A 27,287-nucleotide genomic window follows, 5' to 3' on the forward strand; every position below is an offset into this window, starting at 1 on the left:
ATTCCCACTTTCTCTCTCCTTTTAAATACAGGTAGGAAATCTTAGTAAAACCATTGACAAAATAAATGGAGTGGCTAGATGCCCATATGACCCTCGGCACAACTCGACAGCTGTGATTACATCACGGGGAGAACTCTATGCTGCAACTGTAATTGATTTCTCTGGACGGGATCCTGCCATTTACCGCAGCCTTGGAAATGTTCCCCCACTTCGGACTGCACAATACAACTCCAAATGGCTTAATGGTAAAGTCCCGCTGGCCAAACTGAAGCAATACGTGTATTGAAAGCAACAGGATAGGCTTGTAAATCAGCTCCCTCTCCCTCATTTGACACCAGAATCCAGAATTGACAGGGGATTTCAGAGAACTTTATACAATTCAGAGAATGTGGTTTGTAGAATACTTTTTACAGAGACGGGTTGCTGGGTATGTAGTCTTGAGATGCCAAAGCGGGAGAAACTAAGTCAACATAAACCTCCACCCTATTATACATTCCTAGATGTTAAGGTCAGAAGGGATCATTATAATGTTCTAGTCTGACCTCCTGTGTAACCTAGGTCATAAAAATTCATCCAGTCATTCCTGCATCGAGCCCTGCATGAGCAAGGACAGATCTATTAGAAAGAGACCCAATCTTGACTGAAAGACGTAAGTGATGGAGAATCTGCTATGTCCCTTGGTTAGTGGGGCCTGAACCACAAACCGTTCAGGTCAGTGGGAGTCTTTCTATTGACTTCTGTGGGCTTTGGATCAAACCCTGTGGACAGTGCTTGTGTCCACTCTTCAGATCCTGGTGAGGCTTATGAAGGCTGCTATAGAGCTGTGGGATATTGTGTGAAGCAGTGCCCAGAGGAAGAAGGTGCTGGACTATGGCATTGTCTTTCCATTTGGAGGCAAGTCCCAGCATTTCTCCTTTAGGTCTGTTTTCCTGCACAAACAAACAGAAAGGCAAATAGAGAAAAATCCAGGAGAAGGAAAGAAAATCTGAAAAGAGAGTTTAAAGAAGAGCACAGCCAAGCTGAGCTGCCGGTCGCAATGCTGTAGCTAAAGGAGCTAATGCAAAGTGTAGATATATCAATGGGGATATTGAGTAGGAGTATGAAGGCAGTAGTACCTCTGTATGCAGCACTGGTGAGACTATTATCAGAATACTGTGTCTTGTTCTGATGTCCACATTTCAAAAAGGATGTTGAAAAATTGGAAAGGGTTCAGTGAAGAGCCTCAGGAATGATTTGAGGTCTGGAAAACCTGCCTTGCAGTGAGAGACTTAATGAGCATAATCTATTTAACTTACTCAAAAGAAGGTTAAAAGGTGACTTGATTGTGCAGCTTAAGTACCTGCATGGGGAGAAAATACCTGATTAAAAAAGGGTTTTTTGACCTAGCACACAAAGCTACAATAAGATCAAAGGCTGGAAGCCAAAGCTAGACAATTTCAAACTGAAAATAAAGTGCCTGTTTTTAACAGTAGGGGTAATTAACCATTGGAACAAGTTACCAAGGAAGGTGGAGGATTTGAAATCTCAAGAAATCGGTCTGTGAGGATTAGGTGTCTTTCTAAAAGATATGCTCTACTTCAACCAGAAATTACTGGGCTTGATGCAGGAACCACGGGAGGGGGGAATTCTGTGGCCTGTATTATATAGAAGATCAGATTAGGTGATCATAATGGTCCCTTGGGCCTTAAAATCTATATAGCTTTATCTGTGATGGTCTGATTGGAGCTATTCTGTGGAGCCCTCTCCTACTTATCTACTATCTCCCAGCTTAAACCTGCCTTGCAGCTTCATCAGAGCTCCCCGTGCGTGCTCTGTTCTCCTCCTTGCTCCTGGGCTGTAGCATTAAAGGAATTCCTGTACATTTTTCTTCCTACTTTGAGTATGAGTCCGACATAAGCATCATACAAGCAGCCTGTAAAATCAACAGTTTTAGCCCCCTCCAGTCAAATATTGTTCATTGGCCAAACTTTTTCCTTTTCTACAAAGTCTGTTGGCATGAAAGAATATACACTTTAGAACTTTGTGTAGTGTCTGATTAAAATGCACGCTTCAAACCTCTTCCAGAGTCTTTTAAATTCTTGTAGGGGAAGAACTAAAATGCTTGTTCTGATACTATCAGTTTTGGTGTGGTTTGTTTTACAAACATGAGAAAATCTTTTAGTGCCTATGAACTGGAAAAAGGCTCATGATAGAAGCCAGATGTCACTGCATTAGGAGAATAGGTTGAATGTTTCAATACAGCATTTAAAGAATTAGGAGGTGATGCAAACAGCATATTTAACACACCAGAAGGTGTGACTCAGCAATGAAAAGGGGGTGGGTGGCTTGTATTGTAGAGTGAACACACACACACACACACACACACACACACACACAATGTCTAACTGCAGTGGTAGGTCTGCCACTGATAGCAATGGTGAAAGGATTGGGCCCAGTATTTGCATCACCAGGGTTGGAGCTGAGGAACTGAATGGGAGCTACACACTCATATGTCATTATTCTCAGACCCACTGCTCGGATGCCCTCTGCCAACTCGGTGTCCCCTACAGCCTAACAGTGCAACACACAGGGCTGTTGAATGAGCACCATTCAGCTTCTGAGCTCTGTAAATCTCATTGCGCATCTGTTTTCCAGAGCCCAACTTTATTGCTGCCTATGACATTGGTTTGTTCACGTACTTCTTTTTCCGTGAGAATGCGGTGGAACATGATTGTGGGAAAACTGTCTATTCTCGCGTGGCCAGAGTTTGCAAAAACGACATTGGGGGGAGATTTTTGCTGGAGGACACGTGGACGACTTTTATGAAGGCCAGGCTGAACTGCTCCCGCTCCGGAGAAATCCCCTTTTATTACAATGAACTGCAAAGCACCTTCTATCTTCCTGAGCAAGACCTGATCTATGGAGTCTTCACTACCAATGTGTGAGTTGTGACACTTTCAGTTACGTTTTGGCCACACTTTCCCACCTCAATCCCCAGCACAATGAAAATCTCTTACTATCAATTCCAGTCAATCATTCTGAACGATCGTTTAGAGGAAAGTATCTTTTAGAACTTTCGGGGAGAAGCTTGAACTATAAAATAGAGGGGAGTAAAGACATAACTGGAGACTGTCATGTCACCTTTCTGATGTTTGTTGGAATCGTTTTCAAGGAAGTTGCATTGGGATGTTTTTGGGTGCGCATGTGTGAGGCCCCTGAGGACAGAGTCAGAGGAGAAGAGCGAAGTTTAAAAAATATATTGTGAAATTTTTTAGGTTTTTATTTACTTTTTTAAAGTTAGATGAGTGTAAACCAGGTTTCTCCAAATCCCCTCACTCAGGTGAGAACCATTTCTCACTGCTACCAGCATGTCCATTATAAGGTCACAATAATACTCTCTAGAGTTTGTTAGACTGAATTATAAAGGAGAAGATTAAAAGGGAATTAATTTTTGTACAAGATGCGACACTCAGAGAGCCTAATTTGTGTAGCTAACTCCTGCAGGGCTACTCATGGACTAGGATACTACTCAGTGTATCCTAGATCTGGCCCCAAATAATAGCCTATGCAGGGCAGAGACTTGGCATCACACTCAAATAAGGGTCTGTGTACAGTGATGCTTCTGCAGGGGTTGGCAGTGGCAGAAATTGAGCTTGGGAACCCTGGATCTCAACATCTGCTTTTTGAGCTAAAGAACCTGATTCCTTAGCTGAAAGGCTGCAGCAAACTCAACCTCTCTACAGGAACTAGAGGCAGACTGGAAAGAGTCACGCTGTTTTAGCATGGGCTCCACTGACACTGAAATTGGGACAGAGAACCAACTTCTCTCAAAGCAACTCACGATGTTGTGCTTTTCGTTATCTGCGTACAGTGCTTAGATATTGCAGCCCTAGAGGTGAAATCCTGGCTCCATTGAAGTCAGTGGGACTTTTGCCATTGAAGTCAATGGGTCCCGGCTTTCACCCATACTCTATAAACGCCAAGAGGGAGGGAGGGTGGTAGGCTGTACTTATCTATCTATCTTATGCTATTTCTGCATATTCACTGCCAAAATCAGCCAGGAACTAGCCAGTGCAGAGCTTAAAAAAGAAAATATAATTGGGCAATGGGCCTGAACCACAAACCCAGATCCAAACACCCTGTGGACTTTGGAGAAAATCTAACTCAGATCTGAACTCTGCATGAAACTCTCTCTAGAATTAATGCTTAAAGGAAGTTAGCCAAACATTCTGACCCTATAAAGAAACTTGGCTAGAGCTTCGGGTGAAGATAATGAGACAGTGCTTATGTTACCAAAAGGGGCTGACCAGTTTGCAAGGAAGACGTTGAGGGTTTTCATCCATACATCCATTTGGCACGAAAAAGTTTGAAATGATGATTTAAAAAAAATTAAAACATTATTATAATTAACAACTGGTATACTTAGAATCTACTGGGAGAAGGTATTGGGTGGCATGGGTGGGATAGGATACTCTCCTGCTGGGTCTGTAGCATCACTTCTCCCATTATTTGTAAGCAACACCGAATGTAATGGGTGTCACCCAATCCCTATATGGGATACAGTTAGACACTCTTGTTACTCCATGGCCTTAAAGGGCCCACCCCCACACTTGGTTCATCCTTCTCACCTCCACCTGCTGAGGACAATGTATTATATAACACTGGTGTAATTGACTATATGCGTTATTATTGACAATAGCTGAAGTTAGATCAAGTAGTGTTTTTTGTGGCTACGACAGAATGTTCTTTCAAGAATTCAAAGAGGAAAATGTTCCAATTTGTCATCTGACTAGAGAAATAATGATAATTATTCTTTTAACTTCCATCAGGATTTATATCTTGCTGTATGTGTTCTGCATGCCAAATAAGGCTGATTTATGCGCCAGTCTGTGTCTCTATCCACTGTTCTGCTGGTAGACTGAAGATACATGATTTTTGTTTAAAAGTATCATTACTTTTTGAAAACTCGCGTTTAATGGGATCAGGGCCGTTTCCCAACAAAGGACGATTGGCTTATATCATGCTTCATTGTGAAAAATCCATGACAAACAGATTTATTGCTCATTGTTGTGTAATATTGAGCTAAGTCAGCAGAAAATATGGTTTATTTAGGGAACTAGCTTCTGAAATATTTAAACAGTTGTTATTAAAGTTTTTCCATAAGGTCATTGAGATCACATTTAAAACCCTTTGAACGAAATCATTTTCCAAACTGCCTGGTTGATCCATCGCCACTAGTACTGGATGTGAATGAAGGAGATAGCTATACTTGGCCCATGCATCACCCAGAAATAAAGAACTGTACAGAGAAATTAATGTCAGTGGTTTAAGATTGGGATCAAACTTTTGATAGTCAGGGTGGAACAGCACTGCCCTGGAGGCGGGATAATTATCTGATATTCACCTCTTCTCACTCATCTTCAGCAGAGGGAAGGAACTTGACTCTGTAATGTTTAGCAGGGCTCTATAAGAATTCATTCTATTTTGAAAAGCTATGCAGCTTTATTTAGACTAGCGTTTTTTGTGTGCCTCGAGGCATTTACTTGTCACCCATCATTAGCTTTGTCTAAAGAGCTGCCTTCTGTGAACATGCACTGCGTCAGCGGCATTCAGACAAAAGTGGAGAAAGGTTCAACTTGCATTGCTTTGACATGTTCAAAGTGAACTGCTCCACTGCACAGTGGAATTGAAGGTGCAGGGAGGGGAGTTAGTGTGGGGAGGAAAAAGGAATAGGAAAAAAAAGTTCCTCTTTATATTGGGTTGCTCCAAAGGAATCCGCTGTGAAAGAATCTGTCCCTCTCGTTCCCTGCCTGGAATTGTGCAGCTAGGCTTTTTGTGTGTGTAATTATTGGTTTAGTAAAAAATTGTTCTTTTCAGAGAATCGAGATTGCTTTAATTAGCGCAATATGTCAAGCAAACCCTGGGTTATCTAAAAGCCACTATGACAAGTCAATCACGCTATCCCTTAGTGATCTATTTTTATTTTTAATTTGATGTCTTTCTCTCTAATTTTCTCTCTCTTTTCTTCTTCCTTTAAAAAGAATGGGTTGAATCCCAGGTTGGGCTTATACAAGCCCTGTCACTTAAGTAAATATCTATGCTTAGGGCTTGACCCTACTTAGATATGGAGCCAGTCCTGGGTGGTTCTGGGTGACCTCACTGCCTGTTAAAGTCAGAAGTGGAGTGTGCTTAGCACCTTGCCAAAACATGCCCTTACTGACAGAAATGGAACAGCAATGGCCCACTGAGATGCAGGATATGATGACTGAGTTAGGGTAAAGTTGCTGAAACAAGTTCCCTTGCAGATAGTCCTTCCTCCTGAAGCATTTGTTTTACAGACTGATTCCTCTGCATGGCACATGCATTCTTGATACTATTCAGATACAGATACTATTCCCAGCTGGGGACACAAAGAAGTGAACTGTGGTCATTGAAAACAGCTTCAGTGGCATGACCTTGCATGTTGAACTGTTGCAGTCGCTGGCTTGGTGCTAATTCTCTCTCTAGGTGTATTTAGTATATTTTTGCAGCTATAGATTTCAGGCATCTACCGAAACTGAATTTCAACTTCATCTGACAAATACCATGAAATTAAAAATTAGTCTGTTCATTATCAGTCAGGATTGATGGGATGTAAAAAACTAAATAGAAAACCGGACACAAATAATCCATGGAAATTGAACACCATGTGGCCTTTGTGTCAGGATTGCTTCCGGGGCTCTTAAATCATGTACATTTTACAATCGAGATTGAAATTCATTCTCAAAATTGTCATCTAATCTGGCTGGATTTTTTCCTCCTTCTGAGATTTGTAACACTGCACTTTTACCTAGTAATTTACATGTATTTTATTCAAGTGGCGTTTGATGTCTGTTATGATGAAATTGTCAGTGTTCTAATGATTAAATTGATTTTTTTCCCCCTTTCCAGAAACAGTATAGCTGCTTCAGCAGTATGTGCCTTCAACCTCAGTGCCATTACTCAGGCGTTTAATGGCCCTTTCCGATACCAGGAGAATCCAAGATCAGCATGGCTGCCAACAATAAACCCCATCCCTAATTTTCAGGTATTGCTGCAGCACTTCAATTCACTCCAGACCCTTTTAATTTCTCTTTGACGGAACTATTGTACTGAGTAGATTTTTATGGAATTCAGGACTCCAGGCAGAATCCTGGTGCTGTACAAATCGCTGAACTATATTGCTCCACTCTGAGAGGTGTAATGGAAAATTAGGGTTTGGGGTGGGTTCTTCTTAGTGCTCCAGATTTACCAAAATACTTCAAGATAAAGACTGAAGTGGGTAGAGGGGAAAAGCGTGGTCAGTTTTTTTGAAGAATGCGGGAATCATTGTATGTATTCAAATGAAGTAGAATGAGGAGAAAAAAATATATAGGTCAAGCTTCTCATCCGGTAAAAGTAAATCTTTATCATACAGCATATTCTTAGTCTGTGGAACTCCCTGCCACATGATCTGGGTATATCTCACCGAATCAATTACCTGACATTGTAGGGGTTTTGGGGATTCGTGCTCCTTCATCCTTCCTATTCTCTGCCTGGGTTGTCTCTTGTGAGCTGTAATACTTTGGTCTAATCCTTGTTGCTGGCCATGATATGGGGGTGTCTGGGTGGTGTTTGGTGGCCTGTGATATACAGGAGGTCAGACTGGATGATCTGGTGGCCCCTTCTGGCCTCAAACATTATGACTATTACTCTATGATATTACTGAGATTATGAGTTTAGCAGGATTCAAGAGAAGACTGAACATTTCTATGGAGATTAAGAATAGCCAGAGTTGTTGTAGTAAAGACTTATAAAATGAACAAGAGTTGTGTAAGAGATATAAACCCTCATGCTGAAAGGCAGAAAATAGCCTCTAATTAAAAGGGTGAGAATGAAAATTTCTTGGGAGACAGATTATCCCATAACTTCCCACTGCGGGGTTTCTTGCACCGTCCCTTGAAGCAGCTAGCATTGGCCTCTGTTGGAGACCATATTGGGCTAGAGGGACTGCAGAATGGGAATTCCTGTGCTCCTATTTTTGTATTTCTGCTATGCTCATCATTGTGGTATGTGAGTGTCTAGAATGAGACACTTAAAATGAGCCATATGGACTTCCCAGCCACGATTTGCGGATTCAGTGGCTGGAAGTTGAAGCTAGACAAATTCAGACTAGAACTAAGGAACGTGACCATTGGAACAACTTACCCAGAGATGTGGAGGATTGTCTGTCACTTGAAATCTTAAATCATCTCCTAAGTCTTTCAATCAGAATTGGGGGAGGGGAGGTGTCTTTCTAATAGATAGCGCTAGCTCTCCAGGAATGTATGGGTTTTTGCAGGAATTACTGGGTAACATTCTATGGCGAGAGTCATTCAGGAGGTCAGACTAGATGATCATAGTTGTTCCTTTGGGCCTTAAAAATCTAAGCATCTGTGAATTGTGAACTTGCCAGGATCCTGAGTTACAGCTAATTGGCAAAAAAGGAACAAATTGCAACGATCCAGCGTTACAGTCAGCTCTGCACAAAACCTCAGCGAGTGAAGATGACTGCTTCAGAGTGTCCGTGAGCAGGCTCTGCTAGCTGGGCTGCCATGAAGCCTGCATTGAAATATAGAACTTAGTCCTCCCACACTGGTGGAAATCCCAGGGGGAGTGTCAGTGTGTCAGGAATCTTCCCTGACACCCTCAGGGTGAATCTCTCTGTGGCACAGTGGAAGATGAAAGGAAGATTGCAAAAAGAGATTCGGATATATTTCTAGTATGTAAGGAACAAGAGGTCAGTGAAGAGCCTTTATGAGATGACAAGGGTAATTTAGTGACAGAAGAGGCAGATATTGCAAAAAAATTAAATTAATTCCTTGACTCGCTGTTCACAAAGGAAGATGAGGGAAGGATGCCAGAAAAAAAAAATCTTCCCAGAGAGGAAGGAGAAATACTGAAGGATATAGAGGATCAAGACAGCATAAATAATCAGGAAATTAGAACAAAACAAAATAAAACAATAACAGGAGGATGCTGTGTCAGCATGCAGGCTGCCAAGAGAGCAAAAGGGTTACCTTCTGCTTCATGAGCGTAGGAAATAAAACTAACAATGACATTCCAACCATCAGGATTCCTCCTTCATTGATGACCTGTGAAGGAAAAGGGTATAGTGGGTAAAAATGAGACTATCTGAAACATGAATGTGCAGGGCTAGAGAGAGAATGAGAAAAAGATGGCAAAAGAGAGATTTCCAAACTTCTGTAGGAACCAGGGATTGGGCACTGATGAACTAGAACGAACTTCTCTATTAGAAAATGCATTCTGTAAGGACTGAGTCAGAAAACCACTAACCTTGGCATGAGTATTTAGAAAGAGGCTGAAGATACTAACCAAAGGGCTAGATCTTCAGCTGGAGTAGATCAGCACCAGCCCTATTGACTGCCCTAGATTTCTTCCAGTTCCTCCAGCTCTGGTTGCAGATTTTAGTTAGGCTAGGTCTACGCTGGGGGTGGTCAACCTAAGATACGCAACTTCAGCTTTGCGAATAGCGTAGCTGAAGTCGGTGTAGCTGAAGTCGGCGTATCCAGCGGGTAGTGTAGATGTACCCACAGTTGCAGATTTTCGGCAGGGATTCACAAAAGGAAAGTTGTGCCTAGCCATTGTGAAGAACTTGTTCGTTGTTGCAGTAAACAGTCAAAAATGGGACCCTAATTGGGAAAACATAATTTGTCTGTTCCTTGATCTGTCAAGATCAGTATATCAGTGGGGCAACATAGTCCAGTGGACCGAGTTTAGGACTGAGAACTCATCCCAATTCTGCCGTTGACTTCTGTGCCCTGGGGCACACGACATTCAACAGACTCCTCACATTTCATATGGGTTAATGAAAGCCTCCTTGCCCACCTCACAGCGCCAATCCTGTTCCCAGGGATGTCAGTAACAAACATCTCGTTGACTTCTGTGGGAGTATGATTTTGCACGGTGTTTTGACAATATTAAGTGCTAAGTATTAAAGTATGATATAAAGTGAATTCCAGGGCAACTCAGGCCTCAGAATGAGGTAACCAGGGTAGCAGATCTGATGCTGCTGTTGAACTGAAGCAAGGAGGCCAATGCCTTAACCAAAAGGTTAATTTTGGATGGACGTGGGAGGTGAGGTGAAGCTTGAAGATGGTCGGACACAGGCTAACCAGCCGTCTATGTGAAGCTGTAGGAGTTGGAGGGAAGTTGCAGGCCAGTTCCCTTGCAAGGATTATTCAAAGTCAGGGGAGCCAATGGGGGTATGCATGTGGAAGAGGCCAGGTGGTGAACTTGGTGTTGTCATACAAAAAGAGTAATTTGGGGGGGAGTTCATCTCAGATTTACAGGACTTTAAGGTGAGATTTCAGGCAGACCTGGGAAAACCTCAGAAAGGGTTTGGGTAGAAGTTCAGGGTTTTCTTATCTCCTCTGAATTTCTTTATCCATCCTTAACTTTTTTTCTCCCCGGTTAGTTCTGAACTCCTGTAGTTTATCTGTAGATGTGCCCACTCTGTGGTGTCACAAAGGAATAAAATACCATCTCACTGGCCAATGGACCAATATGGAGACATGACTTTATGGGGTGGAAGAGTGACCAGAGCTCCCTGTAACACTGGCCACTAGCACAAGGGGCTAAATCCTGAAGGCTTTCCTCAGGCACAATTCTCAGTGAAGTCAACGAGTGTTTTCCCTGAGGAAGGACTTGAGGGTTGTTTTGGGTGAAGTGCAAATACAGCTGCCGAAGTTCTGTCGTCCCTGTTTAGTGTGGGACGCTGAATGACAACAGCCCTAATGAGAACCTGACCGAAAGGATCCTGCAGGATGCCCAGCGCTTGTTCCTGATGAATGACGTGGTTCAGCCAGTCTCCGTGGATCCCTACGTCACTCAAGACAGCATTCGATTTTCCAAACTGGTGGTTGACATTGTTCAAGGAAAGGATACTCTTTACCACGTGATGTATATTGGGACAGGTAAGAGCATTCAGGTTTAAGGAGGATCAGTCCCCTCGTTCAGAGACATAGCAGCATGGGAGCCTGATCCTGAGGCTGTTACTGTTTGTACTGAGTTCTTTAGGCAAAACTCCATGGAAGCTAGTTTTCCTGAATAGGGAAGAGATAAAACCAGAATAGAGACCATGAGGCGTGACCTTGAGAGAATAGGCCTTAAATCCACAATGCGTAAAGAAGCAAAAGATGTCTTTCCTTTTAACATGTATCAACTAATCAGACTAAGGCACAATGGTGGAGAAGGGCAAAGGGCTTGCCCTGGGTAACCAAATTGCTGTGTGTGATCTTGTGCAAGCTAACTTAACCTCTGCGTGCTACAGTTTACCTATCTGCAATGCTTGTGCACTTTTACACTCCTATGAGGTCAAGAGATGGGTAAGCATTATTATCATCATCACATTACAGATGGGAAAACTGAGGCAGACAGTTTTCTAAGGTCACACGAATAGTCAGTCGCAGCACTGAGATTATAATGCAAATCTCTTGACTACCACTGCCATGCTCTGACAATTAGGGCACGCTGGAAAGCACAAGGACTGTGGATGAAAGGTGATGAAGAAAGGCAAAGTATTATAAATGGTTGCCTTAACCTATATTCACACTTGAGATAAAAGTTAAATTAAATATTTTGGTTAATCAGAGCATATGGCCAGCCTCATGGGTGTAATGTTTTCATCCTTTATTGTGAGAGTGTTGACTTTTATAATAAGATATATTGCCTCTGTAAGTGTTAGATTAAACTAACATTGCAATATGGAGTCATCCTCTCACTCTGAAGTTACCATCTTCCAGGATTGTGTCATAATTTATGTAACTTTTACCACCACTTACTTTGAAAGTGATTAGCTTTGACATATTCTAGTAACATTCTCCTTGATTTAGGCCTGCATGGAAGTGATCGTGATGAGCAAACCATACTTAAAATGAAATATGGCATGGTTTTGCCACTTTTACATCTTTATTCCTTAAGTGAGGTGTCCCAGTTACTATGCCAGAAGAAACAGAAGTGGAAGACTGAGATTTTAATTCCATTTGCTTTTTGCCTTCTGTTATCTGTGAAGAAGTCATAGTGTTTTATCATCTATTATCTTATACACATCTGTTTCTCTGGACACTGGTAGTGGTCACTGGAGACTGGAATCTGTTGAAACTGAAACCTTTCAAAGGATGAGAATCGCAGTTAGAGGGAGCCTAGAGCATATTGGATCATGGAGATTAGGGGTGAACTTGAATCCAAATCGGAATTGACCCCAAACTTCATGATGGTATAGATCCAGATCTGTATTTTGGGGCCCTATAAATTGATATAGATACTTCCTACATGTAGCAGAACTTTGTTGCTAGGAGTAATTTAACTATGGTACGGACACAAAAAAAATTGCTGTTTGACCAGGAAAGCTTATTCCTTGAATAGATCAAACTTCAAAGATAACAGGCATTGACTAATCTAATTTTTGTTCTAAATGCATGTATTGTTCATGGAAAAAAATGCTAGTTTGACAGCCTCAGAGATGAACTTCTCCCATAGGTCCATCAATCCACCAATTGATAGATCAACAGTGTAGCGTAAGCTTCCATACAAACAATGCTCATCGTCATTGTATCCCATATTCCTACTGTAAGGGCCACTTTTAGCAGGGAAAGGATAATTTAGACTTCAAACCCATTCAACATTTACAATGGCATCAGAGATTTCCAACACTGGTGCACTATTTGTTGCAGTTAAGATGGCATTATTGTGGGCCCATCTGTTCCACAGCTATAAACCAGTCTGAATACACAAAAGGGAATTGCACCCACATAGCTGAGGCAGTTTCTACCCTGGATAACAAAAATGTTTAAAAAGTAGTAGAAGAGGAAACAAGCCTTAAAGTGTTTATGTAAATAGGATGTCATTAATCTTTAGTCTTCGTGCTAGGTACAAAATTGAATCAATAGCTCTAAGATTTACTTGCGTCTTGCTTCTTGTTCCATTAGAGTATGGCACCATTTTGAAGGCACTTTCTACCACTAATAGGAGCCTGAGGAGTTGTTATTTAGAGGAAATGCAGATTCTTCCCGACGGTCAACAGGAACCAATCAAGAGCCTCCAAATCCTGCATAGTGACAGGTCACTATTTGTGGGTTTAAATAATGGAGTGCTAAAAATTCCTCTGGAGAGGTGTTCAGTGTACAGAACAGAAGGGTAAGCAAATTTTACTGCTCTGATATATTCCACTCCAGCTTCAAAGGAAAGCACCAGGGAAACATATTCTAGTCTGATTCATTTCAGAATGCCTTTTTTCATCACTGGGAGAGAGAGACAAGATATTTCTGTGTGTGTGTGTGCGTGTATCTTGATTGATAGTGCTTATGCCAGGAGCAATGGGAACGACGGATATTGTTTTTGGTAAATATTAATTTGTCCTCATTAGAAATTAATCACATGTTTACCGAGGAGTAACTTCCAATATTTCCTTTTTTATTTGACATTTCAGTGTTGGTTTTATCATCGCCACGTGTTTCGCTTGTAGTTCTCACTGGCTGAAAGGCTGCAGTATTCTGAATTCTTGGTCCTCTCGCCCATTATGGCTTATAAATGATTGCTTCCCAACCATTTAACAATGTAGGGGTGCATTGGGTGGCTATTTTTCGTTGCTTTTAGAAGCCAATAGCTCATTGGAACAGCGTGTGACAGAGTTGGCACCTGGAAAAGTGCTGTTTGGCTTGAACATTTTAAAAGAAAATAAAAAAACATTTTCAGTATTGACCTCTGATTGCAGAGGTGTAATCAAACCCTTCTGTATTCAACACTGGGGGGGATAGCTACATGGCCTGCCCCTGGTTTCAGCAGGCAAAGCAGTGTGATACTAGCTGACTGTGACAGGTGCTCATATAATCTGTGTTTTCCATCTTCAGTCCTAGAGTTTGAAGTGGGTCCAGCTGTGGGTAATTGCTTATTTGCACCCCTAAGGACACTCCTCCCCCTTCATTGCAGCCTTTGGGTTGCTGATCCTTGTCTGAAATGGATCCTCGGTGCATGCCAAAAGGAGGCAGTTCATTAGCATGCTCTAAACTAGCTACCTCTTTCTTGGCCTAGCACTAAGCTTGATTCCACATGTCGAATTTTGTGATTGCTTCGTTTCTAACCAGGTTAAAATGATCAACTAGCTTGTTCTAAAGTTGAGTCTGTCTAAATGTAAAAACACCGTCTCTTTCTATTTTTGCTGAGCCTCGTAAGTGTATTTATCCCTTTTAGGAAAAAACCCGTCCACGTCAGTCATTACTTCAAGGGTTTAATATGAGAAAGGAACCATAGTTGGAAAACATCATCCAATCCTCCCCTCTGAATGGCAGATATTTAAAGGGCCAGAACACAAGAGCCTTTCTCTTAAGATTGTATAGGAGAATACAGCGTGAACGGAATATACATATAAAATGGATCAAGGGAAACCTAATTCTTCCCTCTCTTTCTGTTTGTTCATGAAAGATATACACAAATTAAACTTGCTGGCAATTTATTAAATGTTAAAGTTCCCAGTCTGAGGATATAAAAGTACTTTGCACCGTGGGGTCCAGCGTGACCCTTTTGTAAAGTTAAATGGCCAATGATTTCAAGGCTCCCTAAGGTATCTGGACACTCCATTTGGATGCTAACCATTAAAGAAGAACTTATATGCCACTCCACTGTACAGAGAGAACGAGCCAATCCTGTGAGCATTCATGGATAAGACTTGCTCAGTAACAGGCTGAACTGGGTGACTGAGACCGTCATCGTATAACTCCCCTAAAAATCATTATTTTCTTCCTGGAAGTCATGACCATGACAAACATGCACAGTCTTCGTTACGATGCTGATTTAGTGCTAAAGGTTTTCCTAGTGAGACAGCGACATACACATCTGGGGCCAGTTTCATTCCAGGTGCAACACCACTGTATTTGGAACGTAGTTTCAATAGTCTGGATCATCTATTCCTGTGAAAAACCCATAAGATTGGGTTTCGGAGAAGAAGTGTCTGCTAGGGTCTCCTGTGGGGGATCGTGGGTCTCAACCCAGGTCCCTGGGCAGTCCTCTGACTGCAGCCACCATGTGACTGGCACCAGCAAAGAGTGTGGGCTGGTGGACCCTCGCTCACTATAGGCACCGCTCACAAAGCTCCCAACTGGAGGAGATGTCTGGTCTCTCCAATTGGCTCAGACTCATTGTTTGAACCAGAAGTCATCTAAACAACTAGGTGAATTCCTGGCCAGCAGCTACATCAGATCTGCCTTATTGCCTGACTCTTAAGTCCTGCCTTGTTCCTGATTCCTGCCTTCCTGGCCTATTCCTGGTTCCTACACCCTGCCTTGTTCCAGATCGCTGCTCCTGTGCCCCACCTCTGTCTCCTGGCTCGAGCTCTGAGCCCCGGCCCGATTCCTGACTCTGGCACTGACCCTCGGCTTGACTCCCAACTCTGGTTCCATCGCTAACCTTCGGTTCCTGGCTCCTGACTCCTGCTCTGACCACTAGGCCTGACCACCTGTGTTCAGTCTATGAAAATCTCCTCATGGAGATTCCCTTAGGAGGATCAGGGTTTGCTCCTGCATATGGAACAGACTGTGGAACCCACCTGGAAACCCCGAGGATCCTGTGGGATCTATGGGAAGCTAAGGCTCTCAGCACAGAGGCCCCATCCTTCCATAGCAGCTCAGTGCTCCAGTGGAGCTGCATTGAAGCCGCGCTACCAGGTACTTCCCTGGCCGTGGGTATCCCCCTTCAAGGGATCGCTGGAAAGAGGGGGGGCCACAGAAAAGATGACAAAGCCCCAGGAGTGGTGATATGTGTTCCAAGTCCCAGCCTGCCCACACCTCACCTGGCCCAGAATCCCAGACACCCAGAGAACCCGCTTCATGGACTGGGGGGAAAGGGTGACGGTGTCACAAGCGCAGCTGAGTCCTTTTTGCCTCATGAAAGTCCCCTCCACACATGGATCCGGGAGGCACAACTCCTCCCCTCGTCATCCATCTTTACTCCAGCTTAGTGGTATATAGTAGTTTAGAACACACAGACTCTCACACATCATAGTCGTCATTTGACTTCATGGTACAATGTTAAGGTCTAGCTCAGATGACTGGAAAGTGCCTGACATCAGGGCAGGGTTTTAAATTTTCTCCAGATCATACTGCTTACAATGAAATAAAGCATCAACCCAGCTCTTGAGGGGCTGGTGACTCAAAATCCTGCCTCCTACAATCAGTTTTATCATAGTTTGATTAGATACTGTAAAATTAGTAGGGTTGGGTTAAATAGAAGTACCTGGGATAGGATAAACTGAAATGTACTGTAAATACGCTGGGTGCCAAACAGCGAACACATTTGTACAACGTAGTAAGCCAGAATTTGTTCAGAGAGAGTTGGTCAATGAATGTGATTTTTGCAGGTGTTGCAGTGGTGGATCCTGAGTTCAAAAGAAGATGAGGAAAAGCTCAGGGAGGGTATCATGAGATCTGGAGCAATAGAGGGATGGTACATTGCAAAAAACCAAATAGAAACTTGCAAATGTGCACATCCCTTAAGAAAGCTAAGAGGAGCTGGGGTTGTATATATTTAGATGGTGGTTTTTCCCCCCTAATAGAAACTGTTTTGTAAGGGATTTCTCAATTTCAGATTCCTGAAACTTTCTCCCTTTAATATCCTAGATGTGTAGATCACACGTTTACCAACCTCCTTTGTATTTATTTCAGCGCTGAGTTGTTTCAAGAGGGGTGTTTTAATTTCATCTGTTGCTTTCCACCTGGCACTTCTCATGGGCTGTGATTTATTGCTTATTGTTGTGTCTGTGTTTAATACATGCCAAGAAATAACCTCAGGAGCAAGTCTCGATTTCTACCCCTCACCTACTTCCTTGCCGGCGCTATGACTTCTTGACTGGCTTCTCAGAAAAGCTCTGGTTTCAGCAGTTTTCATAATCTAATCGTTTTGATGGGGGCTTGGGAAGCTTTCAGGTGATGAAAATTTCGTGCCTCCCAGGCAGGAATACTTGTGCTGTTTGTTTCCCTCGCTCTGTCTCTCTTTATCAGGAAACTTGTGACTGTTTCGCACCCCAGGGGCTGATTAGGAATTATGATTGCCAAGTAGTTTTTGGAATGGTATCAGTCTGGGCCCCAAGAAAGGGAAATCTGATGTGGAAACAGAACTGATCTAGCATTGATTAGCTTTGGCTTTCCATACAGCTCTGCTGCTGCAAGGCAGGGGGACACCTACCCAAGGCTCAGAAAGAGGGGAAGAGGAAGAAAGGGGGTTAAAAAAAGCACGTCTGGCCTCTCCTTTACTGTTTGTTTATTGCCACAGCATCAATTGAACCTGCTAAATGGTCACTGATAGCATTGCACAGTGCTTCACGGACCCAAGGTATTTCTGGGTGTCTAAATGGTGCTTTGTATATGTCCACTGACCTGTCACAATTGGCCTTTTCAATACAGCCAGGCTCAGCAGCTGAGCGACAGGAAGACGGCTGTAGTGTCAGTTGCCCAAATTTATGGCTGGACTTGGCCTCCGGGACCTTGCCTTGTGCATTTGTGTGTTTTCCTATTGTGTTAGCGCTGTGGTTCCTCACTTCCACTGGTATTAGGAGGGTGCCCAATGCATGCAAAACCTGCAGACCCTTTTAAACATGTCATGTTTCTAGACTTCTTTGCTGCATAGTAGTTTGGCTGGGTTTGCTGCTCAGGGTTGTACTTGTTTAGAAACCTTTTTAATCTCCTTACAATACGAGCAGCAGGTAAAGTTGGGTTTAACTCTTGTTTCAAAATACCCCTAAACTTTGCCCTGGGGTTGGTCTTGGATTCCTGTTCTAAATTTCACAGCTGGCATCACAGTATATCTAGAACAGGTAAAAACAAAGCCTAGCATCTGAACTTTGGAGAGGTGGGGATTTGTGATCAGGATCCAGTGTTGATAGTTTGGGCCAATCTTTAGTCTAGGTCAAGAATTATTTAAAGGGAGCGTGAGATCATTATTTCATGTTGGGAATCACAGTGAAGCAGGTGGGACAGTGAGGCCAGCACTAACACAAGGAGCTTTGCTCAGCATCTATCCAGAGTGTGCATAGAGTGCAGCAGGTTATTGACTGTGGGTCAGGCAACCACATTCAGGGCATGGAATGCGAGCGAAGCTGTCGTCATGCATTTGGTTTAGAACAGCATCAACAAAGCGTGATTGGTGACCAGTCTGAAAGGTCACGCCAACATCACAGTTGCTCCAACTCCTCATAGAGACATTATTTTACTGCACTTTTTATGGATCACCCCCACGCCATCTCCCACAACTGTTTGGAGTGAGTCTACAGCTCATACAAATCCGTGATATTTTGGGTGCACTATGGGGTCTTGGGAACAGGCCAGTTTATTATCCACCTCTGCTGCTAAATATGCATTTTTCTCTGTACAGTTGTGTTCAGTTCTTCAGCTATGAATCTCTTGGGCCCTACACCAGTTTGGCAGCAGGGTAATGACATCACTGGAGTTATTCCTGATTTACACTTGTGTGACTGGGGTAAGAACCAGGCCCTCTTTGCATGCAGTTGTGACTCTCTCTTGTCTTTTGACCCTGTTATTCTGGGTTTTAAATTGCTTGCTTGGCGAAAATTCTGTTTAACATACCCCGTGGCCATGTTGCTTATGCAAAGCCAGCAAAAACCCTGACGCTCGACTGACGGCTACTCTCGTTTGCTGACTTGGGGTCTGTATGAGGAACACAATTCACTGCAAAGCAGCCCTGGGCCAATGATCAGACAACTGAATACATGTGGGTGAGTAACTCCTGGACTTGCTCTGGAGGGGAATGTTGGACATGGAGGAAGGGTCAATAGCAGCATCCAAGCAGTGTAGTGCATTTCTCACGCTCTCACTCTTCCTCTCTTCCTCACCACATGTCTAATAAAAGTTCTAAAGGTGGCCTCTAAGCCCAGAAACTCAAAGGTATTTAGGGTGCTAGCTGCCACTGAAATCCATAGGAGATAGGTCCCTACGTACCTTTGAGGATCTGGGCCTAAGCAACTTCCACTAGACGTTTTAGGGGAAAGATGTGTGGGTTTGGATGTTTTAAAAAAACAAAAACAAAAAAGCGAGATCCCTGAAACAAAGAGGTGAACTACCTGAATCTCGCATAGTAAAGCTGCAGTCATTACAAGCCTGCTAGATTTCAGGAAAGCAAATGTTGGGGAATTCAGAAATCAAACAAGTAATGTGCAATTGAAGGAAGTATTAAAAATGCTGGGAGAACGACAGAGGAGCCCTGAAACATCCTAATTAAGGTACAGCAGCTCCCATTGTGACACTGACGGCCAGATTTTTGCTGAGTATTTTGATACCTAAGTGGGAGCTGAGTGTTTTTGAAAATCTGGTTCTTTAACGACTATGAAAATTGCTGAGATACTGAACTCCTTTTATGCACATCTTTGAGAGCTTAACGAGAAGTAGTGAGGGGAGCCTTGTGAAAATATAAATATTGTTGAAAAGCAGGAAAGGGAAAATCTGTACTACCTCTTTCCATCTGGTTTGGTTGATGTGGTCACTGTAGGGTTAAGGGAACTAACTACTTACTATACCACTGATAATTAATTTGAAAAGCCGTGGAAAACTTCAAAGAAGGAAAGTACTATCCCATAAATCAATCCACAAACCCTACTAATATAATGTGATAAATCGTGCAAGTGAAATCCTGACTCAATTTAAGTGAATGGTAAAACTCCCATTGACTGGATGGGGCCAGCATTTCACCTCTAGGGTATGTCTACACTGTAGTTAGACGCCCGAGGCTGGCCCATGCCAGCTGACTCAGGCTAAGAGGCTGCTTGGTTGCAGTGTAGACGTTTGGGCTCAGACTGCAGCCTGGGCTCTAGAAAGCCCCTCCTCACAGGGTCCTAGAGCCTGGGCTCCAGGCTGAGGCTTTACATCTAACTGCAATTAAACAGCCCCTTAGCCCAAGCCCCACGAGCCTGAGTGAGTTGGCACGGGCCAGCCGCAGGTTTTTAATTGCAGTGTAGACATAACCCTAAAGCATAACAAACAGAACTACAATCAATAAGCTACGTAGATTTATGTGGTAGATGAATTTGATTGCTTTTTTTATAGCACTACAATATTGGACCCCCTAGACTGCAAACTCTAATGCACATGCTGAGCTGTAAGCAGATGAGTAGTCTTAATTACTCTAATAAATCTAGTTGCATACCTAAAGTTAAGCATCTTCATCATAGTTTGCAGGATCTGGACTTTTGTGCTTGAAGGGAATGAGATAGATGTAATATGGTTAGATTTTAGTAAAACATTGGGTACTGTATCTCATGAAAGCTTAATTCAAATTGTTTAAGAAAGGAACATTGTCGTATGGATCTAAAAATCGATTAAAAGACCATAAGCAAAGGGCACGAGTAAGTGAAAATGAAGCAAGTTGGGGGAAGTTTCTGGTGAGGTACCCAAGAAATTGGCATTAGGTCCATCTTATTTGACAGTATCTTTATGACATGGAAGAAAATAGCATGCTTTGTGACTGATACTAAAGTGTGAAAGAATCATAAAGAACAGTGATGAGAGAATTAAGTATTTGCAAGGAAAGCTAAGATGGGGTGAGTTTGGGGAGAAAGCTGAGACTGAGGTTTGTGATCTGATGGTGGTGATGGTTGAGTTAAACATGAAAAACCAAACAGTAGGAATTCAGGATTTTGTGCTGTGTCCGGATGCTCTGTTCAGAGCAGGGTTTGAATGCCCCGTGGTTACAGAAATGTGTTTGGCTATTGAATAATCTCTCAAGGAACATGGCGAAAGCCCCATCACTTGGCACATTTAAAACTACTGAAGGACAGAACCCTAAGAAATAATCTGTAGGGAACAATCCCACAGTGCCTGGAAAACAGACTGGACAATTTGATAGTTCTGTCCAATTTGTGACTTATATGAGTCTATAAACTCAATTTATAAAGCTGTATTTTTATGCTGTCTTTTGAATACCATCTCTCTCTCACACTTTTAGACTACCATTTACCATATTGTACAATAGCTGAAACCCAGGTTTACGCAGCTACTGAAAAAAGGTTATAACTGAGTCAGACGAAGGTCACTTAAGAATGAGCCCAGTAAAATGAGCTAATTTCAGGGCTCACTGGCTTTTGTTTTCTCACTGTCATCTCTTTGTTGCCAATTTGTTTTGGGATGCTTTGGTGTTACTGTTTTAATAATAATAAAAAAAACCAACACCCCACACTGCACTTGTGACCTAGATGGCTCTGAAGATTCTGAATAGCTTAGAAGATGGATTTTTTCACCTCTAGCTAACTGGCTTGAGTCCAGCCCAGATCAGTGGTGTCTAGAAGTCATTACCATCTGATGACTGCTTGGTGGGCTCTGTGAAATTAGTCTCAGTCCAGTGCTGATTGACAGTGAGCATGCAGTTTTCTTGGAATGTACAATGCTAGGATGGCTTTGACACTACAGTAATTTAAATAATATTAATAACAAAATGCTATAAGCAGGCCCCAGGTGTTTCATCCATTTCAGCCTTCAGTTCTTACATCTTGTGCAACTATTTTTTCATATTATTTGTAGCACCCTCAATTTTCTAGGCACTGTCACATAGGAAGACGCAGTCTCTGCATCAAAGAGCTTGGAGTCTAATTCCACTGGCTGCCTACTTCATATCTCAAATTTCTGGTCTTCTTATAGCAAGACCTGCAGTGAGAGGGAACAGTCACTGTAATATGCAATGTGCGCCCCTGATTGGAAGAGTCATAGTTTAATATCCAGCTGAATAGCTGCTGGGGAATTTGGCCTTTTCGTTTGGAGATGTGCTAGTTGTTAGGGTTTTCTTTACAGCATCAGCATAGTGCAGGGGTCGGCAACCTTTCAGAAGTGCTGTGCCGAGTCTTCACTTATTCACTCTGATTTAAGCTTTCGCATGCCGGTAATACATTTTAACGTTTTTAGAAGGTCTCTATAAGTATATAAACTATTGTTGTATGTAAAGTAAACAAGTTTTTAAAAATGTTTTAAAAGCTTCATTTAAAATTAAATTTAAAATGCAGATCTTATCAGTTGAGTGCAGTGATTCTTAACCTGGGGTGCACACACCCCCTGGGGCAGGGCCGGTGCAACGATATTTTGCGCCCTAGGCGAAACTTCCACCTCACCCCCCCCCCCCCCCCGCACGTCAGTTCATTGAGGAGCAAATCCCAAGGAGCCTTTATAGACCCCAGGGGCCAGCCATGCCCAGGGGCTGCTCCCCAGACCAGGTTCCCCCCTCCCCACTCCCGAACTCCCCTGGAGGGTGCACAGCCCCCCCGTGAGCCCTCCCCACCCCACCCCGGTGGCCCCCGCCCTGAGTCCCCTCACTGGCTTTGCCAGGCTTGTGCCGCGGCAGCAGCTCGGCAGGGAGGAGCTGCCTTCTGGAGGCACCGGAGAGCCAGAGCGTCCCACTTGCGGCAGCAGCGAGCCCCAGCCATCGAGGAGCCGGCGTGGTTCGGGGAGCAGCAGCCATGAAAAGGTGGTGGCGCCGCTAGTGGGGAGCAGCCACGGCCCCCTCCCCTCCTGCCCAGGCTGCGGCCCGGCGCCCCGCCCCAGGCGCTCCTGCAGGCTGCAGTGGATGTATGCAGGCGCCAGCCCCCATGCGCCCCCTGGCTCTCCCCTTGCCTAGGGTTACCATATTTCAACAATCAAAAAAAAAAGGGGAGAGCCCTGCCCCATCCACTCCCTCCCACTTCCTACCCCGACTGCCCCCTTCAGAACTCCCAACCTCCCACTTCTCCTTGTCCCCTGACTGCCCCCTCCTGAGCTTCCCCCCCCCAACTGCCCTCCTAGGACTCTACCCCCTACCTGTCTCCTGACTGCCTCAACCCTTATCCACACCCCCGCCCCCAGACAGACCCCTGGGACTCCCACGCCCCATCCAACCACATCCTGCCCCCCGACAGGACCCCCAGAACTCCTGACCCATCCAACCCTCCCCCTGCTGCCTGACTGCCCCCTGGGACTCCTCTTACCATACCCATGCTGATCAGACGCTGGCTCCACATGGAGTGCTGAGGCAGTGGGAGGGGGGACCTGCGGGAGGGGCAGCGGTGGCGGCGGCGGCGGCTCACACTTCCGGGAGCCGCAGAGCCTGAGCGCGGTGAGGGGGGAGCCAGGGGGCGCGCCTGCCACCGGTCTGGGGTCCTGGCATCCTGCCAGCCTGGGGTTCCGTTCACTCAGTAGGCCGCGGGCTGAGTGGGGCCAGAGGCCTGGACACCGGCTGGCAGCCTTGTGCCAGGCAAAATCGGCTCGTGTGCCATCATCAGATGGCAAACACATTCATCATCAGAATCAAACACATAATAGTAATAGTTATTTATATTTATATAGTGTCTTTTATGCCAAAGAATCCCAAAGCAACAACCTTCTGTGAAAAATATAGTCACCCATTTCATCCACCACTGAAAATTAGTCACTTCTCAAGTGGGACACAGCAGCTCCCAGCAACACTACACAGCTGTTTTGGACAGGCACTAAAAATGTATTGGTTGAATATCAAGAAAAAATTCCTGATAGTGAGATCAGTTACAGTGTGGAATAATCTGTCAAGTTAAGTAGAGGAAGTGTTGTTGCCTGGGACACTTAAAATTGGACAGAACAAAGTGATGGAGAACACATTGAAGGGATCGTCTTGCACTTGTCTAGCGTAGGGACCATCCTGCCCTGGGCAAGGGGTGAACTATATCCCCAAGGGATAGATTAGGTGGCCTAACATTTCTTTGAACTCTCTAATAATCTGTTATTCTACAGATACTCTCTCTAGTTGAATCAGCTGAGGGCAGTTTTTTGAGCAGAAAGTAATTACCCAAAGTTGGACAAAACAAGCTCATATGAAAGAGCTGCTCAGATAGGGATTATTTTGTGCAGCCTTGGGGAAAATTGTAGGTTGTTTTCAGACCTCTGTATCTCATTCACGACTCTTTCAAAGTAATTTGCTCCTGCATGCTTTCTTCTTGATAAATCCCATCGGAGCCTAGGTGTGAATCAGCAGCATCTTCTGGAGGTTGCCTATAATATTCATTTTTCCTTGCTATTGAGAGCAGACACATTTCTTTTCCCTCCAACCACCCCTTCTGCTATGCTCCCAAGCCAGTAAATTGCAGGAATTCACTTCATTCTTAAGAGTATGAAATCTGACATTGCAAACTCAAAATGCAGAAGCAAGGTACCAGCCATACGTGGCATCAACATCCTGGCATTTCATGACATGGAGCAGCTGTAGGGAATAACACTGGAATGGGCAAATTTGCCAGTGCTGTTTTTCAAAAGGACTTCTAACCCATCTGCCTTTTTGCTTTGAGTGTGTTTGCTCCACATTGCAGTCTGCATTGTGTATAAGAGATGTTGTCTTTGTAGATTCCAAGGCCAGAAGTGACCATTGGGATCATCTAGTCGGCCTGTGTTATACAGGAGGGCTATAGAACTCCCCCAAAATATGCTCTAGGAATTTTCTGTTATGGCTAAAGTCTTCTGAGTTTCGGAAATGGATTGTGTTTCAACATCTGGACAAATACACTCCCTATTGAGGAATTCCTTCTTGCGACCCCTCTGGTTAGGACTTCTGTAGTTATCTGCATTTCTTTGTGGATGACTGATTCCATATCTGGTAGTCAAAGGCACACTGACTTTGTTGTTATTAGAAACAATAATGTCAGTTTTGCTTGGCATGGTGACAGGAGTTTTTAATAGTGTTCATGGACCAGTGCTGTTGCTTCTTTTTTTATTTTAATAACCTGTTTTACTGATGCAAACGTAAATCCAGATTTAATCAGAATTTTCTCAGGATAGCATTAATCTTCAAATCTGAATAAATGCAATGTTGTTTGATTTTACGTCTTTAATAAAAAACAAACCATACCCAATAGGGAACTCATTGTCCCTAAGAAATGATGAAAAGGGATGTCAGGGAGTAAGAAATGCAATAGTTTGTTGCGTAGATTGTGAGAGGCCATAATCTATAAAGCCACAATCAGTTATGGAGATATTGAAAATGTTGGGGCCCAAGTGGAAAGTAACAAAGATTAAGCCAATTCAGGGTCTATGGCATGGAAAGGGAAATAAGCCAAAATTGCCGACAGAAGTAATGCATGTATTCACTATTACTTTCAAATAAGTTATATGTTGTCATAACTATAAAGGGAAGGGTAACAACCCTCCTGTGTACAATACTATAAAATCCCTCCTGGCCAGAGGCACCAAAATCCTTTTACCTGTAAAGAGTTAAGAAGCTCAGGTAACCTGGCTGACACCTGACCCAAAGGACCAATAAGGGGGCAAGATACTTACAAAGTTTTTTGGGGGAAGGGGAGGCTTTTGGTTGTGCTCTTTGTTTTGGTGGTTTCGCTCTTGGGACTAAGAGGGACCGGACGTCAATCCATGTTCTCCAAATCTTTCTGAACAAGTCTCTCATATTTCAAACTTGTAACAGCCAGACAAGGCGTATTAGTTTATCTTTGTTTTCTCAACTTGTGAGTTTTACCTTTGCTAGAGGGAGGTTTGTCCCTGTTTTGTTGTAACTTTGAAACTAAGGCTAGAGGGGGTTCCTCTGGGCTCTTTGAATCTGATTGCCCTGCAAAGTTATTTTCCATCATGATTTTACAGAGATGATTTTTACATTTTCTTTTTAATAAAATCCTTCTTTTAAGAACCTGACTGATTTTTCCATTGTCCAAAGATCCAGGGGTTTGGGTCTTTGATCATTTTGTAACCAATTGGTTAGGATATTATTCTCAAGCCTCCCCAGGAAAGGGGGTGTAAGGGCTTGGGGGGATATTTTGGGGGAAGAGGAACTCCAGGTGGTCCTTTCCCTGTTTCTTGTTAAATCACTTGGTGGTGGCAGCGTACCAGGTTTAACCTAAGCTTTTAGAAATAAGCTTAGGGGGCTTTCATGCGGGTCCCCACATCTGTACCCTAGAGTTCAGAGTGGGGAAGGAACCCTGACAGATGTGTTTTGGCTTTTAAATGGCCTGGAAGGTAGTTTAATTTCAGAAGTCATTTTCAAGTGTCAAGCTTTAATTTATGTGATTAAAACACAGCATGTACAAAGTGGAAGTCACTGAAGCAGGTGGTGTGTAGGTGATAAACTTCACATACACACTTCTCTGCCTTTGTGTTCTGCCACCATGCACCAAACTACTGAACCTCATCTATCCACTCTAAATGCTACTATCACCCTACCCACTGTGGTCTAGGAGCAGTATCTTAGTCAGTAGTTCCATTGATTACTCGAGGGATAAAGTCCTACTCCAAATGAATAATGGGTGAAAAATCTGGCTCTGAATGTGTTGCATTGTTTGGCAGAAAAATGAAGTTGCAACTTGACCAGCATCTGACTGCAACAGCTCAGTTCCAGTCCACTTGTCTGTTTAGTGGGAAAGATAATGGATTTGCACAGATCACGAGCCTATCTCAATGGGTTTAAATTTTTAAGTTTATTGAAATTACAGGGATTGTTTGAGTTGGTTTTTCTTTTTAATCTTACTTTCATAAGCTGTGAACATCCTTTGATTCTGACTCTGCTCTCTTCACGCCATCTGGTTTTAGGGAAGACAAAAGTCCGCTCTCCTTTGCATGGGTTATTGAGACCGTCAGGAATTATGATTTGGTTGGCTGGAAGCTAATATGATTATTTGTTTCGTTCATACCCTCTGCAGGTTAATGTTAATGGGACAATAAGCTAAACTTGTCAGGAAATGCCAGTCTGCCAAGCAGTCTTTAGGCTCACAGCTAATCAACAGCAATAATACCACCTTATTGCTTACAAAATGCTGTCCTCTTTGCATTAGAATCATAGACTATCAGGGTTGGAAGGGACCTCAGGAGGTCATCTAGTCCAACCCCCTGCTCAAAGCAGGGCCAATCCCCAACTAAATCTCCCCCTGGATTGAACTCACAACCCTGGGTTTAGCAGGCCAGTGCTCAAACCACTGAGCGATCCATCCTGCCCCCCCTCAGCTGCTTTGTGTTTGAAACCTATTAATATGGACTCCTAACATCTCAAAGCAAAGTTCAGTACTGTAACCCAGAAGGTTCTGGCTTCCATCTCCTTCTATGACTTCAGGTTCTTTATCAGTCCCCAGTCTTCCTTAAAATAAAGGAATAACATAAACAACATCCACCCACCCTAGGCTTAATAAAAGTCTTGCGTCCCTCCTGTGTTTTTTCCTCAGCAATCTGCTCCTTGTTCTGGAGAGTAGCTGCAGGACTGCTTCCCTGGGCCTTTCTTCACCCTAGTAGTCTCAGATGGCATGAAACGTAACCTCTGCCACTCTATAGTCC

At 43.5% G+C, this 27,287-nt stretch overlaps 1 protein-coding gene across 6 annotated transcripts in view; it reads left to right on the forward strand.

Moving 5' to 3' along the window:
- SEMA5B (semaphorin 5B) overlaps positions 1 to 27,287 on the forward strand; it is a 351,645-nt gene that overhangs the window by 266,750 nt on the left and 57,608 nt on the right. For all 6 annotated transcript variants that reach the window (XM_039494195.1, XM_039494194.1, XM_039494196.1 and 3 more), the window contains exons 8-12: positions 32 to 245; positions 2,635 to 2,920; positions 6,910 to 7,045; positions 10,745 to 10,952; positions 12,966 to 13,173. In XM_039494195.1, the coding sequence (XP_039350129.1) occupies positions 32 to 245; positions 2,635 to 2,920; positions 6,910 to 7,045; positions 10,745 to 10,952; positions 12,966 to 13,173 (1,052 nt within the window). The remainder of the gene's footprint in view (positions 1 to 31; positions 246 to 2,634; positions 2,921 to 6,909; positions 7,046 to 10,744; positions 10,953 to 12,965; positions 13,174 to 27,287) is intronic.

This window comes from Mauremys reevesii, linkage group 11 (genome assembly GCF_016161935.1).
Source record: "Mauremys reevesii isolate NIE-2019 linkage group 11, ASM1616193v1, whole genome shotgun sequence".
Taxonomy (NCBI): domain Eukaryota; kingdom Metazoa; phylum Chordata; order Testudines; family Geoemydidae; genus Mauremys; species Mauremys reevesii.